Source organism: Xyrauchen texanus, chromosome 14, assembly GCF_025860055.1.
Source record: "Xyrauchen texanus isolate HMW12.3.18 chromosome 14, RBS_HiC_50CHRs, whole genome shotgun sequence".
Taxonomy (NCBI): domain Eukaryota; kingdom Metazoa; phylum Chordata; class Actinopteri; order Cypriniformes; family Catostomidae; genus Xyrauchen; species Xyrauchen texanus.
Genome location: NC_068289.1, coordinates 32,462,031 through 32,485,838, shown reverse-complemented (window position 1 = coordinate 32,485,838; position 23,808 = coordinate 32,462,031). Strand labels below are relative to the sequence as shown.

Below are 23,808 nucleotides of genomic sequence, written 5' to 3'. Positions count from 1 at the left end.
TGTACCCATTTGTCCGGGTGTGTATCTCATGCAAGACTTGATGGTGATCTTGTCCACTTTTTAAGCCAGACTTTCATGGGCAGCACAGCATGCAGCTCACAACACCAGCACTATTGTTACAGTTGTAAAATACTGTATCAACTGCAGCAGTATGTACAGAGAGAAATGTATTATTGTTAATGTTTTATTTAAAAAATGACGAGAGAAAAGCATGGTAAAAAAACAAGATGCCTCCATACCATGTTCTTCTGCCCTGTGTTGGAACTTGTAACAACATGGTTCAGTGTTACTCTTTTTTTTTTTGTTTTTGTTTACCAGATTTATGTTAAATAAATTATTGCCCTTTATGTTCTCCTCAATCTCTAACAACCCTTTTATTCTTTAACAGGACATTTACTGTATTACCATAGCCTTGCACAACCATTTCAGGCATTGCAAGTTTTTAGTTTCCTTTAAACCTGAATGTGAAAAAAGAGAAGAGTCTTGTCACCAACATTTTTATGGTAGCTTTTTTAATTGGAGACTTTACATAGAATGGTAAGATGAATACCATTAAATAGTTTGTTGAGGCCAGATCAAGTATTTCCCGTTAGCTCCTTTATTTAGGGACCAAGCAGCGAAGGTGCCGTGGCATCTATTGTGTTTGTTAATTTTCTTATTACTATTCCCAATTGGAATCTATGGCAGCCCTATGATGAAAATATGAAAACTGGCACACTTATATGACTGAATATAAATAGCCCCCTGACCAAATTTGGGGTCTATTAGACACTCTATAGCACCACCACCAGTTCAGAAATTTACTTTTCTTTTGGGCATACATTTTGAACTGTTTGGCTTAGAAATTTAATTATTTTTGCCATTTTTTACTCATACTTATCTTTTGAACTATATGTCATAAAATCATGAGGTCAATGGATTCCGTGGGTCATGAGGATTTTACTGACATTGGCCCTATTGCTTCTCTGCCATACTGAATTTTCATAAAAAGTAATGTATCTTTTGAATGCTTTGTTGGATTTAAAAGAAAATTGGTATGCATCATTGACAACATGTTCTAAGGGTACCTGAGCAGTTTGGAGACAGCAACACATAGTTCCAAATATAAGCAACACTTTTTGCCATGGTTGAGATGTGTCAATAGAGTGATGCAATGTGTACATTTCTACAGTTCCCAACGTTGTGAGTTCAATCCCACCTATGCAAGTCCGCCAGTTTAATTTCTATTGTACTGGAGCTCTTTGTATTTTACTTACTGAATAGTTGCAGGGCTTGTCCCCGATTGTTTCTACTTGGATTTATTCTGCTTCCTCTTTCTTCCCAATGGCAGTTTAAAGCAGCAGTATTAGCTGAAATTATGAAATTTGGCACACTGGTACAGCGCCAAAATCAGCTAAAAATGTATTTACCAAATTAATTTTGGTTGCCATGTTGGATTGAGGTGTTTATAGTTTTTTTTTCCTGAGCAGTACAAAAATGTGTGTCAAATGACTTAAATTTAGATTTTTGTTGAAACATTAAACCTTTGCTGTGCTGACTCTCAGCTGGTATGTCCCTTTGGCGGCTGTCAACATTGTATATCTGCACTGGGCTGTGTTGTGTTTGCACTAAACATTCAAGACATAGAGCTTATGATTTTTTGTGTCTTCAGACCAAACGTTTCTTTTAAAAGGCTTCAGGTTTATAACATGGATTCTAGAAAACTTCAGGCATGATAATGTTAGTCTGGTTTAGAAGCAGTATTGTAGCTGCCTTCTTGGTCACCCATCTGACAACTTCAATTTTTTCTGTAGCACAATTAGGCAAAAACCTAGTACACAAGGACAACCAATAAACAAAGTTGCTCCTGGGAATGTAGCTTTGTCAGTCACATTATAATGATCTCTCTCAAAGTTCATAAAAGTTACAACAGAGATGTTTTGGTGTTTAGTTCAGGACTTCTCAAAGTTATATTTATTGTGTATTCAGGCACCGGAACACAGATGAAATCGACAATTTATTTATTGAAACAAAGCAAGTATACTCGTAAATTATGTGATTTCAGATTTTTATTTGTAATATACACGAAAACTAACTAGTCAAATACTTAATTTATTTTGAACACTTTAGAAATTATACAATAGTGGGAATGTACATTTTAAAGGTGCTTTAATAACAGCAAAAATGTGTAAGCTACTGGCGGGAAAGAAATCAGTCAGACGCACTTGTTTAATGTGATTTCACCTTGTACCACTACAAGGCAGCAATGTTTTAAAACGAATCGGTTACTAACGTAACCTCGGTTCTCTCTAGATGAGGGAACGAGTATTGCGTAAGCTAGTTTACGCTACGGGAAAGATTCTTTTCTGAGATATTGAAGCCAAAAAATTATCCTTAATTTTGTATCCATTGTCAACGCAGTGCGGCAGCTGCAGACCTTGAGCGGGCTAGCTAGCGAGCTCATAGGTTGCTCTGCGGCAACTGCTGCAGCCTATAGACGAGCTTGGGCGAACTCGCATCCAATGAGAGGCGTCCGCGCACTCACTGCATCAAAGCCCGCCAAAATGGGCGTGACTAGCGTAGTTCGTAGGCTGGAACCCTGGTTTTCATTGAATGAAGCGAAAAATCGCTCGTGGCGCGAGCACAGCCGGTTACGCAATACTCGTTCCCTCATCTAGAGAGAACCGAGGTTACGTTAGTAACCGATTCGTTCTCTTACGAGAGGTTCTCTCGTGATATGTAAGCTAGCTTACGCTACGGGAACCCTTTGTCAACGCCGTGCGGCCAAGCATCCACTGCATGAGCCCCAGGGAATTAAGGGGGACCCGGGGGAGCCCTTGTGAGTGGGGAATTAATATTTGGCCGGCAAGAGTGCGGGCCAGTGTGTGTGTAGTACATAAGCACATAGACAGAGCGGCGGTGTCGGTCTGTGTGGAATGTGTCCCATTAATGCAGCTCACCAGGGGAGCTGTAGCGTATTAAACCGCTAGCAGTTTAGCCTGCAGAGCGGGTACTTCCAGATTGTAAAATCTGACAAAGGTGGAGGGGGAAGCCCAGCTCGCTGCCAAACATATGTCGTGAATGGAAATCCTGCTGGACCATGCCCACGAGGAGGCCATGCCTCTAGTGGAGTGAGCCCTAATGCCTAGCGGGCATGGTAGGTCTTTTGACGCGTACGCGGCAGCAATAGCGTCCACTATCCATCTGGACAGTGTCTGTTTCGAGGCGGGCGACCTTTGGTGCGCCCTCCAAACGAAACGAAAAGCTGCTCAGAGCGTCTGAAAGATGCGGAGCGCGCAGTATACAATCTCAGTGCTCTGACTGGGCAAAGGAGATTGGCGTTGCATTCGCTATCAGATGCTGGTAGCGCCGACAAGGAAATGATCTGTGCTCTGAAAGGACTACCTTGGGGACATAGCCGTGTCTAGGCTTTAAAATGACCTTGGAGTCACTTGGTCCAAACTCAAGACACGCAGCGCTAACAGACAGCGCGTGAAGATCTCCCACCTGTTTAACTGATGATAGGGCAGTTAGAAAAATGGTTTTAAGTGAGAGATGTTTCACATCCACGGATTGAAGCGGTTCGAAGGGAGGGGCTTTCATAGCTTCGAGAACTATAGAAAGATCCCAGATAGGAAGAATTTATGAATTACAGAATTTATGTGAAGGAGCTTTTCCTGAACTGACCATAGGCCAAAAACCGGAGAGCCCTCGCAGACCGCGCCCCATCCCGTGTTGGACGCGTCTGTCGAAATGACTTTTCCGCGAGATACAGCTCCCATCGTCACTCCCCGCTGGTACCATTCGGCCACTGTTCAGGGCTGCAGAGCTGAGATACAGGTCTGAGTCACTCTGATCGGCTGGCGGCCTGTGGCCCAAGCCCGGCGAGACGCGCGGGTGTTTAGCCAATGCTGAAGCGGGCGCATGCGCAGTAAACCCAGCTGAAGTACTGCTGCGGCTGAGGCCATGTAACCTAGCACTCTCTGAAATTTTTTCAGAGGCATGAGCTGTTCATCTGAAAGGACGCGGCTAGTCGCTGAACACGGCACGCGCGCTGTGTAGATAAGCGAGCCGTCATTGCCACTGAGTCTAGTTCTATTCCAAGGAAGGAAATTGCCTGACTGGGCTGTAGTGAGCTCTTGGTCCAATTGACTGCAAGGCCCAAACTGTTCAGATGACTGAGGAGAACTGTCCTGTGAGACAGGAGCTCCGTATGTGATTGTGCCAAAATCAGCCAATCGTCCAAATAGTTCAGAATTCGCAAACCCTGACTCCGCAGGGGTGCGAGCGCCGCGGTCCATGCACTTCGTGAAAGTACGGGGTGCTAAGGACAGGCCGAACGGAAGGACGGTGTATTGATAAACCTGGCCGTCGAGGCGAATCTCAAGAATGGCCTGTGACGGGATTTATCTGAATCTGAAAGTATGCATCTTTCAGATCGAGAGAAATAAACCAGTCCCCCTGGCGCACATGCGCGAGGAGTTTGCTGGTTGTAAGCATTTTGAACGGTCTTTTTGCAAGCGCTTTGTTCAAAACCCTGAGATCTAATATTGATCTGAGGCCGCCGTCTTTCTTGGGGACAAGAAAATAATGGCTGTAAAACCCTGACTCGCTCAGAGGCGGCGGCACTCTCTCTATGGCCCTTTTGCACAGAAGGTTTGCTATTTCTGAACGAAGCATGCATGCTGCTTCCGTGTTCACAGTAGTTTCGAGCCGCGCTCTGAAGCGAGGAGGACGGCGATCGAACTGTAGCAAATAGCCCTGTTTTATTGTGCTTAACACCCATTCGGATATCCCTGGAATATCTTCCCACGCTTTGAAGCGTAAAGTTAGAGGGTGAATGGCCAAATCGCCCTGATTGCCGCACACAGCAGCTGAACAGAATGTGTGAGCGCGCTTAGTGTGTTTATGCATGACTGCTCGCAGACAGCAGAGACAGGCTGTTCTGTGAGTGACTTCCGATTGGGGTAAATGGGGAAAGAGTCACATCTGATAAGTGATGTGCGAGCATAGTCACGGGCACGGGACTTACATGCGGAGAGGTGTTTGCTGGCCGTGTGACAGAGCGGGCAGAGGAGGGGCGCGCGCACGGGCTCGTGGGCACGCTTATTAACTCTAACACTCGAGCGGTTCAGTAACCGCTTTATGTGAGTGTGCTCTGATAGGGACACGGGATGTGTAATGCTTGTGTGTAGGGGTGAACACTGGGTTGTGGGCACATTTTCTACACATAGGACATGTTTGCTCTTTACAAGATTTCTTTGGGTCGCCGTGAAAACGGCGTTTGAGCCGCAGGCAAGCGGGTATTAACACCGGCTTGTTGGCTGCTGAATCTACCACTGTAGTAGCCTGAGAGAAGGGGACTGACAGGGGCTGAAGCTTTGACGGTGGTCCGCCGCGGCGGACTGATCCATCGTTTTGTCAACAAAGCTAGGAGGACTTCGGTTGTTCAGGTTTCAGCGCGATTCTAGGCCGAGGCCCGTGGGGCGGCGGTCTGCGGCGGCTGTCTGAGCGCGATCGAGGGCGGCCGCCCTGTCGACGCTGAGAAGTCTGGCTTTGCTGAGCTGGGCGCTGTGAAGAGGCTCATGCAGGAGGCTCACGTGGGCGGCCTGCAGAGGAGTTAGCGTGACGAGGCAGAAAGAGATTCATGGCTTGTGTGGCTTTTTGGACCTCTGAAAACCGGTCAATGATACCACTCACGCGGAGCCGAAGAGACCGGATGGAGAGAGCGGTGCGTTGAGGAACGTAGAGTGCTCTGCTTCTCCCATGTCGGCTAGCGTTAGCCACAGATGTCTCTCGGTCACAGTCAGCGCGGCCATGCACTTCCCTATAGCTTGGGCTGCAGCTTTGGTAGCGCGGAGGGCGAGGTCCGTCGCACTTCTTATGTCTGCAACCGCCTCTGGATGCCTGCTTTCCTCATCCCACTCCCGTAGAAGGTCCGCTTGGAGGATCTGTAAAACGGCCATAGAGTGCAGAGCAGATGCAGCTTGGCCGGTGGCGGAATAGGCGCGGCCAACACAGGTGGAAGGTGTTCTGCAGGCCTTAGACTGGAGCACTGGTTTAGACCGCCATTTCGCGGAGGGCGGGCAAAGGTGTGCTGCTACCGCATCCTCGACCGGAGGGATGGAAGCGTAGCCCTTCTCGGTGGCGCCGTCCACCGAAGCAAGAGAGGTGGAGACGTGGGATCGGACCCTGGTCGAGAAAGGCGCTGCTCCAAGATTTGGAAAGCTCGGCGTGGAGTTCCGGCAGGAAGGGAGCGGCCCGGTAGCGGGTGCTGAGCGGCGGCGGCTCTGAAGAAAGCAGCCGCCGAGTCTGTTGGGTGCCTGCTCAGGGGCGGTGACCACTCGAGCCCGAGGCGGTCGACGGCCTGTGTGAGGAGGCGTGTTAGTTCCCCTTCGACTCTGGCGCGGGTCCTGCTGGATTCCTGGGCCGAGGAGGAGGCGTGTGAGCCTGACCACTCCTCGTTGTCCGAAGCCATGATGGAACACGCTTCTTCGTCCGAGATGGCAGCAGAGCAGCCGCTCGGCGGCAACTGCGCATCCCGGGTGGGCGGGGAGGGTGAAGGCGATGCTCGAGGGATGGGCTCCGGCGAGGCAATCGCTTCTACCACTGGTTCCGGCAGCCTTTGAGAGCAGCGCTTTTTCTCTGCGCGGCTGAATAGAAGGCGGCGCAGCGGCTTCGGTCCTGAGTGCTTCGAGTCGAGCCTGCAGGGTCGACATCGGCAGCTGCTCGCAGAGATCGCATCCGCCTTCAGCGAGGGCGAGCTCTGCATGCCCCAGTCCCAGGCAGAGAGCGCAGATGATGTGGCGGTCTCCGGTGCTGAGAGGGGCGCGGCATGAGGCGCAAGTGGAGCGAGGCATCTTTAAAAAGACGCTCGTACTCTTTTGTGAAGTTCTTAAGAACTAGCTTGCTTTAAAAAGGATACGTCGCCGGATGGCGTAGCTCGCAGGACGGCTGAAGGTGGCGAAGACGGCCGGCTTCTTCGAGCACTGTCCACGCTTGCTTGATGCCCCTCGAACGGCGACGCGGCTTCTGGTTCAGAGATGCGAAGAGCTTCGCTGAAGAGATGAAAATCAGGGTTCCAGCCTATGAACTACGCTTATATGCACTCTAGTCACGCCCATTTTGGCGGGCTTTGATGCAGTGAGCGCGCGGACGCCTCTCATTGGATGCGAGTTCGCCCAAGCTCGTCTATAGGCTGCAGCAGTTGCCGCAGAGCAACCTATGAGCTCGCTAGCTAGCCCGCTCAAGGTCTGCAGCTGCCGCACTGCGTTGACAATGGATACAAAATTAAGGATAATTTTTTGGCTTCAATATCTCAGAAAAGATGAATCTTTCCCGTAGCGTAAGCTAGCTTACGCAATACGAGAGAACCTCTCGTAAGAGAACCTTATGACGCTTTGACTTTACGTTCATGTTCATGTATCCCTTGCTGCAGCTTGCCGAAAGGAGCGGGGAAACACATTGAGGCGAGCTACATGTACCCCACCCATGACGTACTCTCATTGGCTTGGTCATCCTTTAATGGTGTACATTAGAGAAGCGTATTTAAAATAGTGTAGCCTGATACTTTTTATAGTGCTGTGGCTCTTAAGTGATATGAAATTGTGTTGTACCTCACGGTCATTGCAAACAGATGTAGTAGGAGTCTGACTGAGCAGTCTGTAGTTTTTTCAGTCATGTTGAAAGCGGAGGGCACAATTAATCCTATTATGGCGAAGATGCAACTCTAATGCGGTCATAGTCAGAGTTGAAGTAATTAGGAAAGATAATTTTGATTTTTGTGCTATAGCTCATGAGAGACTTTGTGTTGTACCTCACTTCAGTGTTGGGAAGTAGGTAACTACATGTAACGACGCTACTAATTTAACTGTTTTTCAGTAGCTTGACTAGATCAGCTGCTTTTAAAACAGAGTAGTTTTCCTGTAGATGTGTAGCGTGACCAAAAGCTACTATTGGTCAGATTATTACTAATAGCCCTTCCTTATAGCGTGGAAGCCACACATTTACAGGAAAAATGTCTGACGATCTCGCAGCATATTTCTGTCTGCTGATCAGAATCAGACAGCGTCATCTTCTTTTATAATGGCAGATCACAAACAAAAATTGTGAATTACCGCCATCTACTGAGAGCTTATTACAGCTCACTTGGATAAGAAGAGATTGTCTGTTGGTTATGTAAAGCGAGCAAACACAGTTTGTTTACCTTACAAGACGTACAGGGGCAAGTAAATCTGAAAATAATAAAAGAACACCATTTTATTCTTGTATGAAACAAAGAATGTTTCAGACACTTTGTTCTTAGCTAGTAGATCACACAACAGCATATTTGCCTTTACTATTTTATATAAAATGAATCAAAAAGTTATTATTGCATTTTGAGGGATTTGTTTCTGTTTTAAAAATGTTTATTTAACTTCTCATCATCTGTGCGAAATTGGGAGCAGCGAGTGAATTATTATTATAATTAATTATTATTTTCATGTAAAATAAATAAAATGATCGGGAAATAAAAATCATTAATGGCATGTATTATTATGCAACAATTTAGGATGTCCAACCCTCCCCTCTTTTTGGACCTGAAGAAAGCAAACAAATATTTGTAGAGCAACCTCTGTATGTGACCTGGCACTTGCATGTCAATGGCAAAAAAGTCAGAAAATACAGTGAGCACAAACCCAGGTGAGGGGAGAAACAAGCCCTGAGTCTTTATTCACATATTATCCATGCTATATTTTATGTGATAAAAACAAAAAATGCCAGCCCAAGGAGAATTTGTCATAAAAATGTGATCTTTAGGGAAGTAGACTACACCTGCCCACAGCAGGACAGAAAAGTGTTAAGTATAGTATACAAATTATTTTTAATGGCATCTGATCTTTTTTGCTTTTATTATATACTGTTGTATTTTATTTTACAGCCATTATTAACTGTATTAAAGTTACTATTCATTAAATATATTAAATTAATTTAATATATTTAATTTAACACATTAAATGTATTTAATAAATACATTAATTAATAAATGTCATTAGTGTACATTTTGTTATTAATATTATTGGTTTGATAGTAACATTAAAATAATATTGCCTCATTAAGTAGCTTCAGTGTAGCTAGCAGGGGTGTTACAGATTCTGATTTTTTGAAGAGAGAAAAAAGTATTTTGAAGAGAGAAAAACACATTTACGAAGGAACTGAGACACTTTTCTTTCACCGTTATTTTTTTTACGAGAGAATGTTTTTTTTTTTAAAGAGTAAAAAACATATTTTGAAGAGAGAAAAAAGTATTCTGAAGAGAGAAAAACACATTTTAGACTCAGGAAGGAACTGAGACACTTTTCTTTCACCGTTATTTTTTTTCCATCTTGCAGTTCAGGGCTTTCGTACTGTTGACATTTGTTTAAGAACATTTTCACATCAGTTTCAGCCTTTAAAAATCCCACAAGTATGGTGCTTACTTGTTAATATCACACAAGTAAGCACCATAATCAAATGGTTTGGCTCAACTATTCAATATCTCTCAAACAATGATAACACACCAACAACGACGACCACATCTCCTATCATGTCATCCATGTTCAGTCGCAAGCATTTAATTTATAAATGATCTTTTCGTTTAGAAATTAGATTACTTGCAACAATATTAACATTACCAGATGTAGGCCTACCCCAAGCACTTCAAAAGGAATAATAATAATAATAATTTCCCCATGTATCCCGTTTTCCTCAATACAGGTAACTTCCACCATGTAACACTGAGCAGCATACGAGTGTTTAGAAAGACCAACAATTTCAAACAAAACATGAAAGATGAACGAGCCAATGAGACTATGTTATAGGCTGGTTATAGGCGACACGTGTAGCCCCGCCATATATGTAGCCCACTTTAAAAATAGATATAAAAATGCACTTATTTTCAACCATTTTTATATGGTATTATTATGCCAATAATATGGTATTATTATGGCATTTATAAAACTGTACTAACAGTATCTGTTATTTTGTTTGTGTGTTGTATGATGTGGTTTATTTTGTTTTTTGTTTCTTGAAAATTTTGAAAAACACACAAAAAAAACCCCACTTATTCATAATATGTCTATAAAACAATATATATATATATTTGTTTAATTATATGATTTCGGAAAAATATGAGTGTATGTATGTGTTGTTATTTTTATTATTTATTTAGTTTATTTGTGCTGTGTTCTGTGTATGTGTTGTTTACACTTGTGTATGTGTTGTTTTTGTTTTTTTGTGTAACAAAAAAGTATTTTTACTAGAATTTGCCTTTTTGTTGCCTTGTTTCTTACATTTTTTATTCAAATATTAAAAATGACGGAACCTTCCTCATAGACACCGTGTATCTGCACGGCGTGTTATCAATGTAACACACATTTTATGCTAACCGCGGGCTTCAATGTACATACAGAGGATCTGCCTGAAGTAAAGTTACTAACCCATTTCAATCTATTGCATATGATAAAAATGTCAATTTGTTGTATTTGAGAAACTGCAATCAACATGAACCTTGACAGGCTTCGTAAAAGAGTGAGACACTACATTGATCAGGTAAGTAGATGCAGTATAGTTAGCATAAACACTCACATCAAATTATATTCCATCTGTATCTGATTTTATAAATCTGATTATATGAAGTTATATTTTTCAAATATTAAAGAACAGTAAAGCGATATAGCTAATACATTGATTTATATTCAACTGGGTGTGGTTTTTGAAGTTAGTCAGCTGACTATTTAATGTCAGTTAATAAGTATTAATTCATAATAGATTTGTCCTCATGTTGGTCTGGTAAGCTTTTATTCTCAGGGATTGTCTGCTTATATATCCTCTATGAGGCCTTGACGAACTGCACTAATTTGACAACATTTTGTCATATATGTATGCTGATTGCTGTATAAAAGTCACACATTGCCACTATCATGGATCACAAACTGTTAACTAAATCAAGTTTCCTGTTTTAATTGTTGCATGATCTGTTTTACAGCAACAATATCAAAGTGCACTGTTCTGGGCTGACAAAGTATCATCTTTGTCACATGGTATATATTTACATTCTTCTGCATATTTTCATTAAAACATTTTGTTATGGATGTGGCTTTTTTAATGCATATTTAGTCCTAAGTGAATCTGCATGGTTGTAATTTGTCATTGGACTAATGCATATATAATTAATTCTCATGTCTTTTTTTAGAGGATCCTCAAGATATATATTGGTTAGCGCAGTGCCTTTATTTGACAGCACAGTATCACAGAGCTTCTCATGCTCTCAGATCTCGCAAGCTTGACAAGGTATGGATCATAGACTGGACCAGTTATTTCAAGATTTTGTAGAAAAAAAAAATCTGAAGAGAGTGAGAAATATGATGTTTATTTGCAGGAAATTTTAGGAATGCATTAATGCAAAATGCAGGAATTCACATTTATTGTGGTCTTGTGGGTTAGTTATTTCCTAGCCAACACCAAATTCAGAATTAGTTATGTGTGCAGTGTCAGTATGGCCCATTTTATGTTAAAGTGAGACATTGATTTGATAAAGGAGATAATGCATGTTATTAATCACTGTAGTGAATGTTTTGTTTTTGTTTCTCAGTTGTATGGAGCCTGTCAGTATCTAGCTGCAAGATGTCATGTGAGTATTTACGTTAATGTCTTCCCTAATACATTAACATTTAGGTATTATCATTCATGAGCATGTGTCTTGTGGCTAACTTACATGAAGAAATTAACATGATTATACAATTAAATCTCTCTAAATTCGGTAGTATGCTGCCAAAGAATATCAACAAGCATTGGACATACTGGATATGGAGGAAGCAGCCAGTAAGAAGTTATTGGACAAGAATGTAAAGGAGGAAAATGGCTCTAGGGAACCCATAAAGGAATGGGAAATGTCTCCCACCTCAGTGAGTCCAAGTGTTTTTTAAAACTTAACCGCCAGTTCACGGATTCAACATCCAACTAATTCGTGCATTTTTTTTTTCTGATTTCTGGAGGATTTACATAATTGATTGTGTTTTTTATTATTGATATTATTAATTATTTTATTATTAATATATTATTATTATTTTTGACTTTTGGAATCTACCTGGATGAATGAGGCCAGATGCTCGAAACATGAGGACACTTGCCTGTGTGCAATATCTGAAATGTGGTTGGTATTTTAATGCCATGACAGGCTGACTTGTTCTGACTCTCTGTGCTCTTTTTTTCCTCTCAGATCAATAGTTCCATCTGTCTCCTGCGGGGAAAGATCTATGATGCCATGGACAACAGACCCCTGGCCACATCTAGCTACAAAGAGGCCTTGAAACTGGACGTCTACTGCTTTGAAGCCTTTGACCTTTTGACGTCCCATCACATGTTAACTGCTCAAGAGGGTGAGAGAAAATTTAAAGTGAACAGTTGATGTTAAAATAATTTAGTGCATGTTTTTGTAAGTACAGTTTAAACCTTTGTATTTAGTAGATTGTTTTATAGCTAATCACTTATCATGGCTCCAGACTGTTACTAAAACATTATTGTGGCAATGATTTAAAATCTAGTCACCATTGGAGACAGTCTGGAATACTTTGTGTCTGTTAATATGTAGTTTCGTCAGATATCATCTTGCGTCGCTTTTCAGCCTTTCTGCTAAGGTGAACTCGCTACACACAACAACAAACACAGAGCAAGCCATGGTTCCCAATTCATGGACAAAGGATTCTTTTGAATTGGTTCTTTATAATGTGTCCGCTGAAAAGTTATTGAAACGAGTTTGAACTCAGGTTAGCAGTTTCGCTGGATCTGAATATCCATATTTACTATATAGTATGCCAAACACAGTATGCCAATTGAGTACTAGTATGTCAGAATACTCACTGTTCATAAGAGTAAGCTGGAAATACCCGGATGACCTACAATTTCTGGTGAGATTCTTAAGTGCAGATTGACTGGACACTTTGTGATCCCACAATGCCCTGGGAGCTGAGGAGAAACACTGGATTTAAAATACGGCAGAGAACCGTGAGTCGGGTGACTCCTTTCTACTGTGAGTGTTATATATACCAAGATAGTTGTTCCTTGTGCTTAAATAGTGCTTGTTTAACAAAACCAGAGAAGATAATTTTTTTCGGTTATTGTATTATGTCATTGGCTCGGGTCATGGGACTATGCCCACGTTCCCGGGTGAAGTTTGTAGGAAATCTATTAATTCTACCTGCATGCATCTAAAAAACTTACTGTTTAACCAGCCGAAAAGTGGTTAAAAGCATTCTTTATCAAATACAGGACACACACTGTGACAGTATGTGATTTTTGGACACAGTGTTTGAGTCATAGTCACTCTCTCAGTGACTCATACAGTGAATCAGCTGTCAGTGTGTTTACAACTGGAAGCACCTGGGAGGGCTGAAATGTAAAAATATTATGGGTTGTTTATAATTAAAAGTCCTGAATTTCTGGTTATTATTGGGATTTTAGTAGCACAATAGACTTAATTTGGGGTTTTATATAATTTGGACTCTTGTTGCCTCTTTGTCTGAGGTGCCCTGTCACAGTAAGAAAAGATTAAGAACATTTTAACACATTTATATATTATGAAAATAGATATATGTATTGATTTTTAAAACTATCGGCCAATTAATCTTTCTATCTGGCTTCTGAACAACCATTTAAATGAAGCAATTCTCTAATTTTGCTACTAAAAACGGCTATTTGGCTTCTAAATGTTTATGTTTTGGCTACATAGTAATTTTTATATATATATATATATATATATATATATATATATATATATATATATATATATATATATATATTTATGCTTCTGTTCTTAAATATTTAACGTAAAGTATGTAATTTCTTCCCCACTAGTGTCACCAAATGGAATTGCAAACAGAATCACTTTTATCAAACAGATTCCAGACACACCCCCTGTCTTCCATTGGTTGTACAAACAGATAGTCCCGCAACAAACTCACACCATTGGTTGAGCCAATGTTGATGTGTCATACTGGACGAAGTGCTCAAACAAACACAGGAATGTTTTAATAGCGACAGAGAAGCACATTGTTACTCTTAGGTAAAACAACCAACAAATGGCTTACTTGTAGTTGACTCTGCATTTTAAACTTGGATATGAGAACATTTTAACATCGAAAAAATTACACCCATCAGCTTTAAAGTCACATGAGTTTTAATCGTATAGAACATTGCTGAATTAATGCTTTCAAATGAATAGAATGTCATCATGTCATTCTAGAAAAAGATTTCTTGGATTCCCTGCCCTTAAGACAACAATGTACAGAAGAGGAAGTGGAATTGCTTCGTTTCCTTTTTGAGAATAAGTTAAAAAAGGTAGGAGGGCCTCCTCTACATTTAAACTCTTATCTGATCAAATAGGACAAAATAGGTAAAAATTAAGATGAAAATTAGCTTTGATTTGGGAGTCTGGAATAGGTGAGGAGACATTTATGTGTTTTGCATCATCTATTTTAACATTCATGTCATCACATGGTTAAGAAGCTTTCCCTTATTTGTCCTGATTGTTTTCTGAGTGTGTTCTTCAGTTAAAAAAAGAACACTTACAAATTACTATGAGAATTTCAAGTACCTCTTTATTCATTGAATGGTTTTGGAGTGCTCACTGAATAGCTAATCAGCAACACTTCTTTTCAAGTATAACAAACCTAGCGAGATGGTCATCCCAGAAATGGTCAACGGTCTCCAGGACAATTTGGATGTTGTTGTCTCTCTTGCAGAGCGTCATTATTACAACTGTGACTTCAAAATGTGCTACTCTCTTACGTCTATGTAAGTACACGTTGTTTACAAAACAGATTTTCTAATGTTCCCTTTGACGAAAGATTGAAATCGTTATGTCTTTCTTTAATCTAGGGTTATGGTGAAAGACCCATTTCATGCCAACTGTTTACCAGTGCACATAGGAACCCTTGTTGAGCTGAGCAAAGCAAATGGTATGAGACAAATATATATATTCAAATTTAGGCTGTCTATGTAACATGTTAATTCAGTGCAATTAATCATATATATAAAAATATCTTGTTAATTGTATGAGACAAATATATATATTCAAATTTAGGCTGTCTGTGTAACATGTTAATTCAGTGCAATTAATCATATATATAAAAATAACTTGTTAAAAAATTGCAATTAAGCATTCACCCTTACTTTTTTCTACCAACAGAGCAATTCAAGCTTAAAGTACCACCTTCCACCATTTTTTTTGCAACTTGTAGTGAACAGTAGGCCAGTGAAAGCCTTTTCAATGATATGGAAATAAAACAAAAAATTTAAATATTTCTTAAGCCACTTTTTGCATTGTCTAATCAATGATTTACCGGTCTGCCACAATAAAGTAGTGTCTTTGATCTTTTATCTGGATTATTATATATAATATTTATAATAACTATGACTATCATTTATGGAGTTGTTTTTATTTTGGGGCCTTTTTTAACAGATTAATTAGGTTAATTAATGGCCAAGTCATGTAATTAATTAGATAAAATTTTGGTTGGTTGACAGCCATAATTAAAATATATTTAATGTTTAATTGAAGTATGGTATTTAATGTAAAATCCTCAATCTTTCCCTCCGTGTCTCTTTAGAGTTGTTTTACCTGTCTCATAAACTGGTGGATTTGTATCCAAGCAATCCAGTAAGTGTAAATGCTTGTTCAAAACTAAATTTATTTTGAAGCTTCATTAAATAACAGTAATGTCATTCTTATCTTGTTGTTTCTCTGTCTATCTACTCCAAGGTTTCGTGGTTTGCTGTTGGATGTTACTACCTCATGGTTGGGCATAAAAATGAACACGCAAGACGGTATCTCAGGTATGACTGTTTTTAGTTTCTCGGTTGACTTTCTTACTACTTACATTTAGGTTTCACGGTATACTATGGTTTGAAAATGGACGGTTATCGTACCAGGTGCATTTGCTTATCTACGGTATTGAGAAAAAAATGCAACTGGACGGAGAATCGCGTGTGCGCATCTCCTTTCCTTCTCGACTGTCTGTCAGACTCAACTTGCATCACACACATAAACATGCAGCGGGGAAAATGTCAGAGAGAAGCGAGGCGGTATGACATGAGTATGTGTGTGAGTTAAAGCAGTGTTTCTCAACTGGTCTATTCGGACTGAGTCGCGGACAGCAGGGAAAGAACAATGCCATGGTTCTCCCATTGAAGATATTTCAGCTGCCGCCCAAGTGATCGATTATTTAGGACTGCCGAGGCAGATTTAATGATAATCTCGCAAACAGCTAAAGACTTCTCATCTGCACTTTCGCATGAGTGTAACGATCTCGCAACCATGATCCGCTCTTCTCTCTGGCGCGCGCGTGCAACAACTGGGCTTCCCTCGATATTGCGGAGTGCAGACATCAAAACTGATGTTACCAATTTAAATACTAGTGGGACTTTTCTAGTTTAAAGTGTTACAGAGGTTGTCAATTCGAACCTCTCAAACAGTAGCAGCCCTGACATGCCAAACAGCACTGAGGAGGAAAAGAGCAACTGTGCTCTGCACCAAAATAAATAAATTGCACACCATCACCTTTACAAATTTGTTTCAGGATTTTACATGAGTAAAAGTAACTGTTATATTTTGACAAAATGTTATAGTTTCATGTGAAATAATCTAAAGGTAGAATCTATTAGACCTCATTTTATATCAAGTCAGTTGTAGTTAACGTTTCAAGATGTGTTTCAGCTAGTATTTATTTGTCATAAATATTATTACTATTATTTAAGACTATCACATTGACATAACCATGATAATGAGGAGCCTTTCCTTCTGTGTAATATGTATATATATTTAATATTAGGTAACAAACGGGATAATAACGGGGTCATATAAGTAAATATGCTCTTCGATTTTTAAAAGGGGGAGAGACAACTTCCTGTAGATTTTGACATCAACAACAAAAATAATATCACTTGATGCATGTCCTTGTACTGGAAAGCCATGAACAAAACTATGCAACATAAAAGGAAATGCGACCCAGGATACATTAAATACAGGTTATGTTTAATCTATGGCAGGTCGACACTTGATTTCCAATGTAAAATCTGTCCTGAAGCAAAACCAGTTGAGAAGCACTGAGATAAAGGTACAGACAGGAGCAGTATATGTTAACTGTTAATAATCATAGGACATTACTTTAAAACTCACACAGCTGATGTTATTTTTCATTTAGTATTTCATTTAACATGTAAACTAACATGCTTTAGATATGTAACATGTTATATTTACATGCTATTTTTATCATGTTTATAATTCGGTTTATTATTATAATTCTGTTAGTTTTCTTATTTATTCTATATATTTTATTTTCAGAAGGGAGACTTTTTTTTACACTTCAATAAAATAAATGGATTCAAGTTTCAATTATAATAAAGTGTTTGCTCAAAAATAAATAAATATATTAAATAACCCTTCTGTTTTCACTAATGATACTAATTGTGTAATACCGTATACCATGAAACCGTGATATTTTCTGAGATGGTTATCATACCATGAAAATCTCATACCGTTGCAACCCTACTTACATTACTTATACATTGCTTATACACAGGAATGTACAATTTATTTATTATGTCTTCTAAAGGAACACAAAGTGAGAAATTAGCTTTCGTTGTAAGAAACATGTATTGCAGATATTTTTTACTGCTCATCTTGTGGCATCATTTTCAGAAAACACCTTTTTTTGTGGTTAATCTGGTAAAGGTTATATTAAATTACAACGAAGAGCTGTAGCTGAAGAATCTTGTTTGAGTGCACATCTTTTGTGGTTAAAATCTTCAAAATTCCCTCCCCTAGTAAAGCCACCACACTGGAGCGCACATACGGACCAGCATGGATAGCATATGGCCACTCATTTGCTGTGGAGAGTGAGCACGATCAGGCAATGGCTGCATACTTCACTGCTGCCCAGCTCATGAAAGGGTTTGTAGAACATCTGTGGTTGTGATTATGCCAAGAATATTTTTTGCCTCAATAGGAATTAAATGTTTGTTTTTAAATCGGAAATGTAATATATGGCATGAAAGAAAAAACCTCCCTGACACCCTGTTTGAGCAGGTGTCACCTGCCCATGCTGTACATTGGTCTGGAGTATGGACTCACCAACAACCCCAAGCTGGCAGAACGGTTCTTCAGCCAAGCCCTTAGCATCGCCCCTGAGGACCCCTTTGTCATACATGAGGTAGCTGTGGTCGCCTTCCAAAATGGAGAGTAAGTGATTAATGTTTGTTTGCATAAAAAAAAAAAACATCCTTATATTTATCAGTGGTTTTCGGTTTTGCGACAGGCTTTGCTAATGAGCACTTTGCTTTGTTACAGTTATAAAACAGCTGAGAAGTTGTTTCTAGATGCCATGGATAAGATCAAATCAATAGGAAATGAGGTAAGCACCCAATTGTTATTATTTTACCATCTGTTTGAATGAAGGCTCGTTTGCTTAAAAGGGTCATGACATATTTTATCATTTTAATCAAATAATCTTCCCTGAGTTCCACTGATAATGTTAAAGTTTTCTTTTCTTTTTTTGCACCAAAACGGTCATAATTTAGTTATATATAATAAACTAATTTGAAGTGCTCAGTTTTGACCTCAGTGTCTCCTTTAAACTGCAACGTGAATGGCCACTGTTATGATTGGCTAACATCGTGCTAGACTCAAATATAGCCATATTTGAAACTCAATCAGAAAAGAATGAACAAGCTCTACAACATTTTGAAACTACATTTCAGGGTTTTCACAGAATGCACACCCAATAATATGCATCTGAATATATTAATCTGTTCAATCAAATACGGCAGCAACATACACTATCAAACAGCCATGGCATATGAAACATTCATGAATAAAACAGTTTTTGGGGGTCAGGTCACATAGTGTGCCCTATCCTTAAATAACAGTTCTGTTGCAAAGCTTGAATCATATTATGAATTGTTCACAAGCAATCTGCACTGATTTGAGTGGAGAAAACATACAATTCACACTGAAATATGCTGAAGACACATCCACATGAAGCACACACAGTATCATCATACACTGATGCGCACATCACCGGAAACGCACCAAAAGGATCTAAGACGTCCATCTAGTGCATGTTTACAACACCAACAATTAAAAATAGTGTTCTTGTGCTCAGACTCAAAACAGCAAGAGGCAGAGCAGATGAATGAAACGAATAGGGTCTAGGTTAAACTCGGTGCCTCTTTGCTTGACATCGTGGGAAAATCAAAAGAAATCAGTCAAGAACTAAGAAACAAATGTGTGGACATCTCACAAGTCTGGTTCATCCATGGGAGCAATTTCCAAATGCTTGAAGGTAACTTGTTCATCTGTACAAACAATAGTATGCAAGTATAAACACCATGGGACCACACAGCCACTCGTCTCTTAGAGACATGCTCTGTCTCCTAGAGATGAACGTAGTTTGGTGCGAAAAGTGCAAATCAATCACAGAACAACAACAAAGGACCTTGTGAAGATGCTGGAGGAAACCGGTTGACAAGTATCTATATCCACTGTAAAACGAGTCCTGTATCAACATAATCTGAAAAGCTGCTCAGCAAGGAAGATGCCAATGCTCCAAAACTGCCATAAAAAGACAGATTACAGTTTGCAAGAGCACATGGGGACTTTTTTGGAGAAATGTCCTCTGGTCTGATGAAACAAAGATTTAACTGTTGGCCATAATGACCATCATTATATTTGGTGGAAAAATGGCAAGGCTGGCAAGCCAAAGAACACCATCCCAGCCGTGAAGCCATGTTGTGGGGGGATATTATGAATCAACATCTCAAGACATCAGCCATGAAGTTAAAGCTCGGTCGCAAATGGGTCATCCAAATGGACAATAACCCCAAGCATACCTCCGAATTTGGGTCAAAATGGCTTAAAGGCAACAAATTCAAGGTATTGGAGTGGCCATCACAAAGCCCTGACCTCAATCCGATACAGAACTGAAAAAGCGTGTGCGAGAAAGGCGGCCTACAAACCTGACTCAGTTACACCAGTTCTGTCTGGAGGAATGGGCCAAAATTCCAGCAACGTATTGTGAGAAGCTTGTGGAAGGCTACCCAAAATGTTTGACTCAAGTTAAACAATTTAAAGGCAATGCTACCAAATACTTACAAAGTGTATGTAAACTTCTGACCCAATGTGATGAAAGATATAAATGCTGAAATAAATCATTCTCTCTACTATTATTGTGACATTTCACATTCTTAAAATAGTGATCCTAACTGACCTTAGACCAGGTATGTTTTCTAATAGAATGACCTCTTATATGTCAAAAATATCAAGAAGAATGTGATTCCTCATGTCATGACCCTTTTAAAGGCATAGTTTACCTACAAATAAAAATGCTGTCATCTCATCCTCATGTCACTTGAAATGTGCATGGTGTCATTTTTTAAACAGAAAAGGAATTAGCGTGCAGAATGTCTATGCTGCTCCTTTCAATACAAAGAAAGTGGATGGTGACTGTTAAGCTCCAAAATGGGAAAAAGTACCATAAAAGTAGTCCAAATGGCTCATGCACTATATTCCAGGTTTCTAAAGACAGACAATAGGTCTGTACATTGTGAGGAACAGCAGTGCATTAAATGATTGACATAATCCAAATTTTTGGGTGAATTCTCCCTTTCAGGTACTTTCATTACATGCCTAGACATTACAAAGTGTTGAGATAACTTGAAATATCTTTTTCCAGGTGACAGTGGACAAATGGGAGCCGCTCTTAAACAATTTGGGTCACGTGTGCCGAAAATTGAAGTAAGTTTAAAGGAATAAGATTTCATAGAAGCAGGGTCTAAAAATAGTTCAAGGAGCGAAAACGAGAGCCGACATTGAATTACATTTTTAGTAGAACATAATCGAAAAATGGAACAATGTGATTTTCAATGTGAAAATTAGGTTAAAACGTTGTTTTTAAATGCTGGTAACAAGTTATAACTGGTTAATTATATTCGATAATTTTTTCGTGAAGCCAAAGGCCAAAGGGTATATCACAGTAAATGTTTGGAACTACACCACTTCATGTTGCCCAAAAAAATGACATGTGCTTTGATCCTGAAGGAAACCGCTGCATCACACATGCCTGTTGTGGATGTCACATTCTCGGAATGAAGATCTTTTTAACAACTATGTATAAATACTACATACAATATACATACATGCATGCATGGCTTATTCAGATACAAGGAAAACAATATTAGCAGTAACAAGTACTTTTCTCAGTTGTTTCCAAGTCTTTACTGAATTTTTGTTATGATGTATTAATACAGATTATATGCTGGCGGGTGTTGTCTGAGAAGCAGATTTGTAATTAAAGTGTACTTAACTGTTAATTAACTGCTTGCGATTTCTATGCCGATAAATCCACCACACAGGAAAAAAATTAATTGTTTATTTTGGTGAGGCAAGTGGCTTATTATGGGCTTGTTTTTCCAGACCAGGTTGCTTGTTTCTCTTGTGAGGTCTGACAACAAAACAATTGGTATTTCACCCACCCATTAGCGCAGAGTACTGTCATTTTAAAAAGAATGTTAACCACCCTTTTGTTTTGTTCTAACTGGGAACCTTTTGGAAAGGAGGCTGCGGAACTTCTGAACCAGAATGAAAAAAGATATTTTTTGCTCAGAACAAACCAAGATGAAAGGGATTTTGTTTTTAGTCCCTGCACAGAAGTACCTAAAAGTATTAAATCTAGTTACACTCGTTTTTCTTTGTCAATTTTAAATCTAAATCTACACTACATACTGCCATTTATATCAGCTGAAGGGACCTCATTATAGTCCCATTAAAATAGGTGCGATTTGGGTCATAGTGATGTGCCTATCCTAATTTTATCTGGAGTAGTATTTGAATGAAGAGTATAAATATGGGAGAAAGGCATGGTCACATTATATCCCCCTCCGTTGTATGTTCTTTACCCTTTTCTCTGCTTTAATAGAGTGCTTCTTTTGTTCTAGTACTTGATGAATTATGCATTTCCACTTACTGGATATCAAAGGGCTCGCAATTGAAGATCATTCCACTCAAGTTTTCTTTAGTACTTTTTTTTTTTTGCAGCTGATAGATTTTCTTTGGTATTTTTTTTACCTAAAGAATAAATTAAGTTTAATTGTTCATATTTTATGTTTGTTTGTTTGCTTGCATGTATCTTGATAAAAATAACTGGTTGTTGGGTATACATTACTTGATAGGTTTGGTTGTACAAAGTGCCAAGTCCTTATCAAAAACATGTACTAAAAGAAAGATGTTTTTATTACAGTAAATTCATGATAATTTTTCACCCCCTCTATAGCTAGCCTGTCTACTTATTAATAGGTTGTGGTAGAAAAAAAGGTCAATGATTGCTTTCATCTTGTTTATGTAGGAAATACGAACAGGCTCTCGAATACCACAGGCAAGCATTGGTCCTCATCCCACAGAATGCCTCTACTTACTCAGCCATCGGTTACGTGCACAGCCTCATTGGAGACTTTGAAAGTGCCATTGACTACTTTCACACTGTGAGAATATATAACCCTCATAATTTAGTGTTGTTAGTCAGTTTTAGAACCAGCCTTGTTTTTAATTATGATCAAATTTTATCCTTAAACATATAAACTCCTCCTTTAGGCACTTGGTCTTAAAAGGGATGACACTTTTTCTGTAACCATGCTGGGTCACTGTATTGAGATGTATATCAGTGATTCAGATGCCTACATTGGTAAGATGACCATCCATATTCTGTGTATGAAGCATCTAATTCATAACTTGAAAATCCAAGATGTCCTCACAACTATTTAGCTTATTTGTTTTTACAGGAACTGACATTAAAGACAAAGTGAAAAAGACCCTCAGTACACCTGCACTAATAAAGATGCTCAACACTTCTGCCGATGGCAGTGAGACTAGAGGACAACCTGTTGAGGAGGTAAATGTTTGCCTGGAAACGCCAACTTTTAATACCGACAAACAAACCGATGCCTTCCAGCGATTCCTCCTTGAGTGCGACATGCACGAGAACGACATGATGCTGGATACGTCTATGTCTGATACTAGCACGTGATTAGCACCTGTAAATGGGTCAAAGAGGAACTTTTGAGCACGAGATGATGATGGAATGTGACCTTTGAAGAGGACTCGACACACCCCTCCCTCTGCCTTCCCTACTGTGTCCTCTGTGTTGGACCCCTGTGGATTTTTTACTATGATTAAATGTTAAGAAGTGAATGCAAAAGGGTTTGAAAAGAATGATTCAATCAATAAACCCTGCATCCATATTTTTACACAGAATTGTGTTTTCTCCTTGGTGCCCTTTTAAAGCATCTATGTGCATGGAAAGTTGTTTTTAGGTTGCTAATCAGAATGAAGCATCTGCTGCCACTTGCATCATTTAGCTTATTAAACTTGAAAGTTAGTTAACCAAAGGAAATGACTTACAACTACCCTAGTCATTTGATCAGTCATCTCCGCTATTACTAGGATCAAAACTAAATGCTTGGAGCTACATTTGATGGGACAAGAAAATTTGTGCATACGTCATACACAGACGCATCAGTCCATATTTGTCTTTCTCATGATGTTAAAGTTGTTTTTTTTTTACATTCAGGATTTTTTTGATGAAACTTTTGTAAACATTAGGATGTTTAATGACATCAAACAAGCTGAATGTACATTAATGATCTGTTAAATATATAACATTGTTACATTAGAACAATGCTAATTGTGTTAATGCAAGTTATGCTTCATTTTCAATTTCCATTTCTGTGTGGGTGCAACCCCCCCCAACCCCCTCCCCTCTT

At 39.5% G+C, this 23,808-nt stretch overlaps 2 protein-coding genes across 2 annotated transcripts in view; one reads left to right on the top strand and one right to left on the bottom strand.

Annotated features, from left to right (window-relative positions):
* LOC127654760 (transcription factor Dp-1-like) overlaps positions 1–23,808 on the bottom strand; it is an 87,254-nt gene that overhangs the window by 28,716 nt on the left and 34,730 nt on the right. The window lies entirely within an intron of this gene.
* On the top strand, positions 10,380–23,783 carry LOC127654757 (cell division cycle protein 16 homolog). The gene is made up of 18 exons (XM_052142102.1): positions 10,380–10,548; positions 10,985–11,039; positions 11,192–11,289; positions 11,591–11,629; positions 11,763–11,903; positions 12,218–12,377; positions 14,240–14,334; positions 14,657–14,790; positions 14,875–14,954; positions 15,606–15,655; positions 15,758–15,831; positions 17,822–17,947; positions 18,083–18,235; positions 18,344–18,407; positions 20,727–20,788; positions 22,395–22,530; positions 22,640–22,730; positions 22,828–23,783. Exons 1-18 carry the CDS (start codon positions 10,501–10,503, stop codon positions 23,070–23,072), a joined length of 1,851 nt encoding a protein of 616 aa, XP_051998062.1. The 5' UTR covers positions 10,380–10,500; the 3' UTR covers positions 23,073–23,783.

What these genes read in the sequence shown, in the direction of transcription:
- LOC127654757 (XM_052142102.1), top strand. Translation starts at nt 10,501, where the DNA reads ATGAACCTTGACAGGCTTCGTAAAAGAGTGAGACACTACATTGATCAG. An exon ending in ATTTGTATCCAAGCAATCCA is followed by an intron (nt 15,656 to 15,757) that starts GTAAGTGTAAAT and finishes ATCTACTCCAAG; the next exon opens with GTTTCGTGGTTTGCTGTTGG. An exon ending in CACGCAAGACGGTATCTCAG is followed by an intron (nt 15,832 to 17,821) that starts GTATGACTGTTT and finishes TCCCTCCCCTAG; the next exon opens with TAAAGCCACCACACTGGAGC.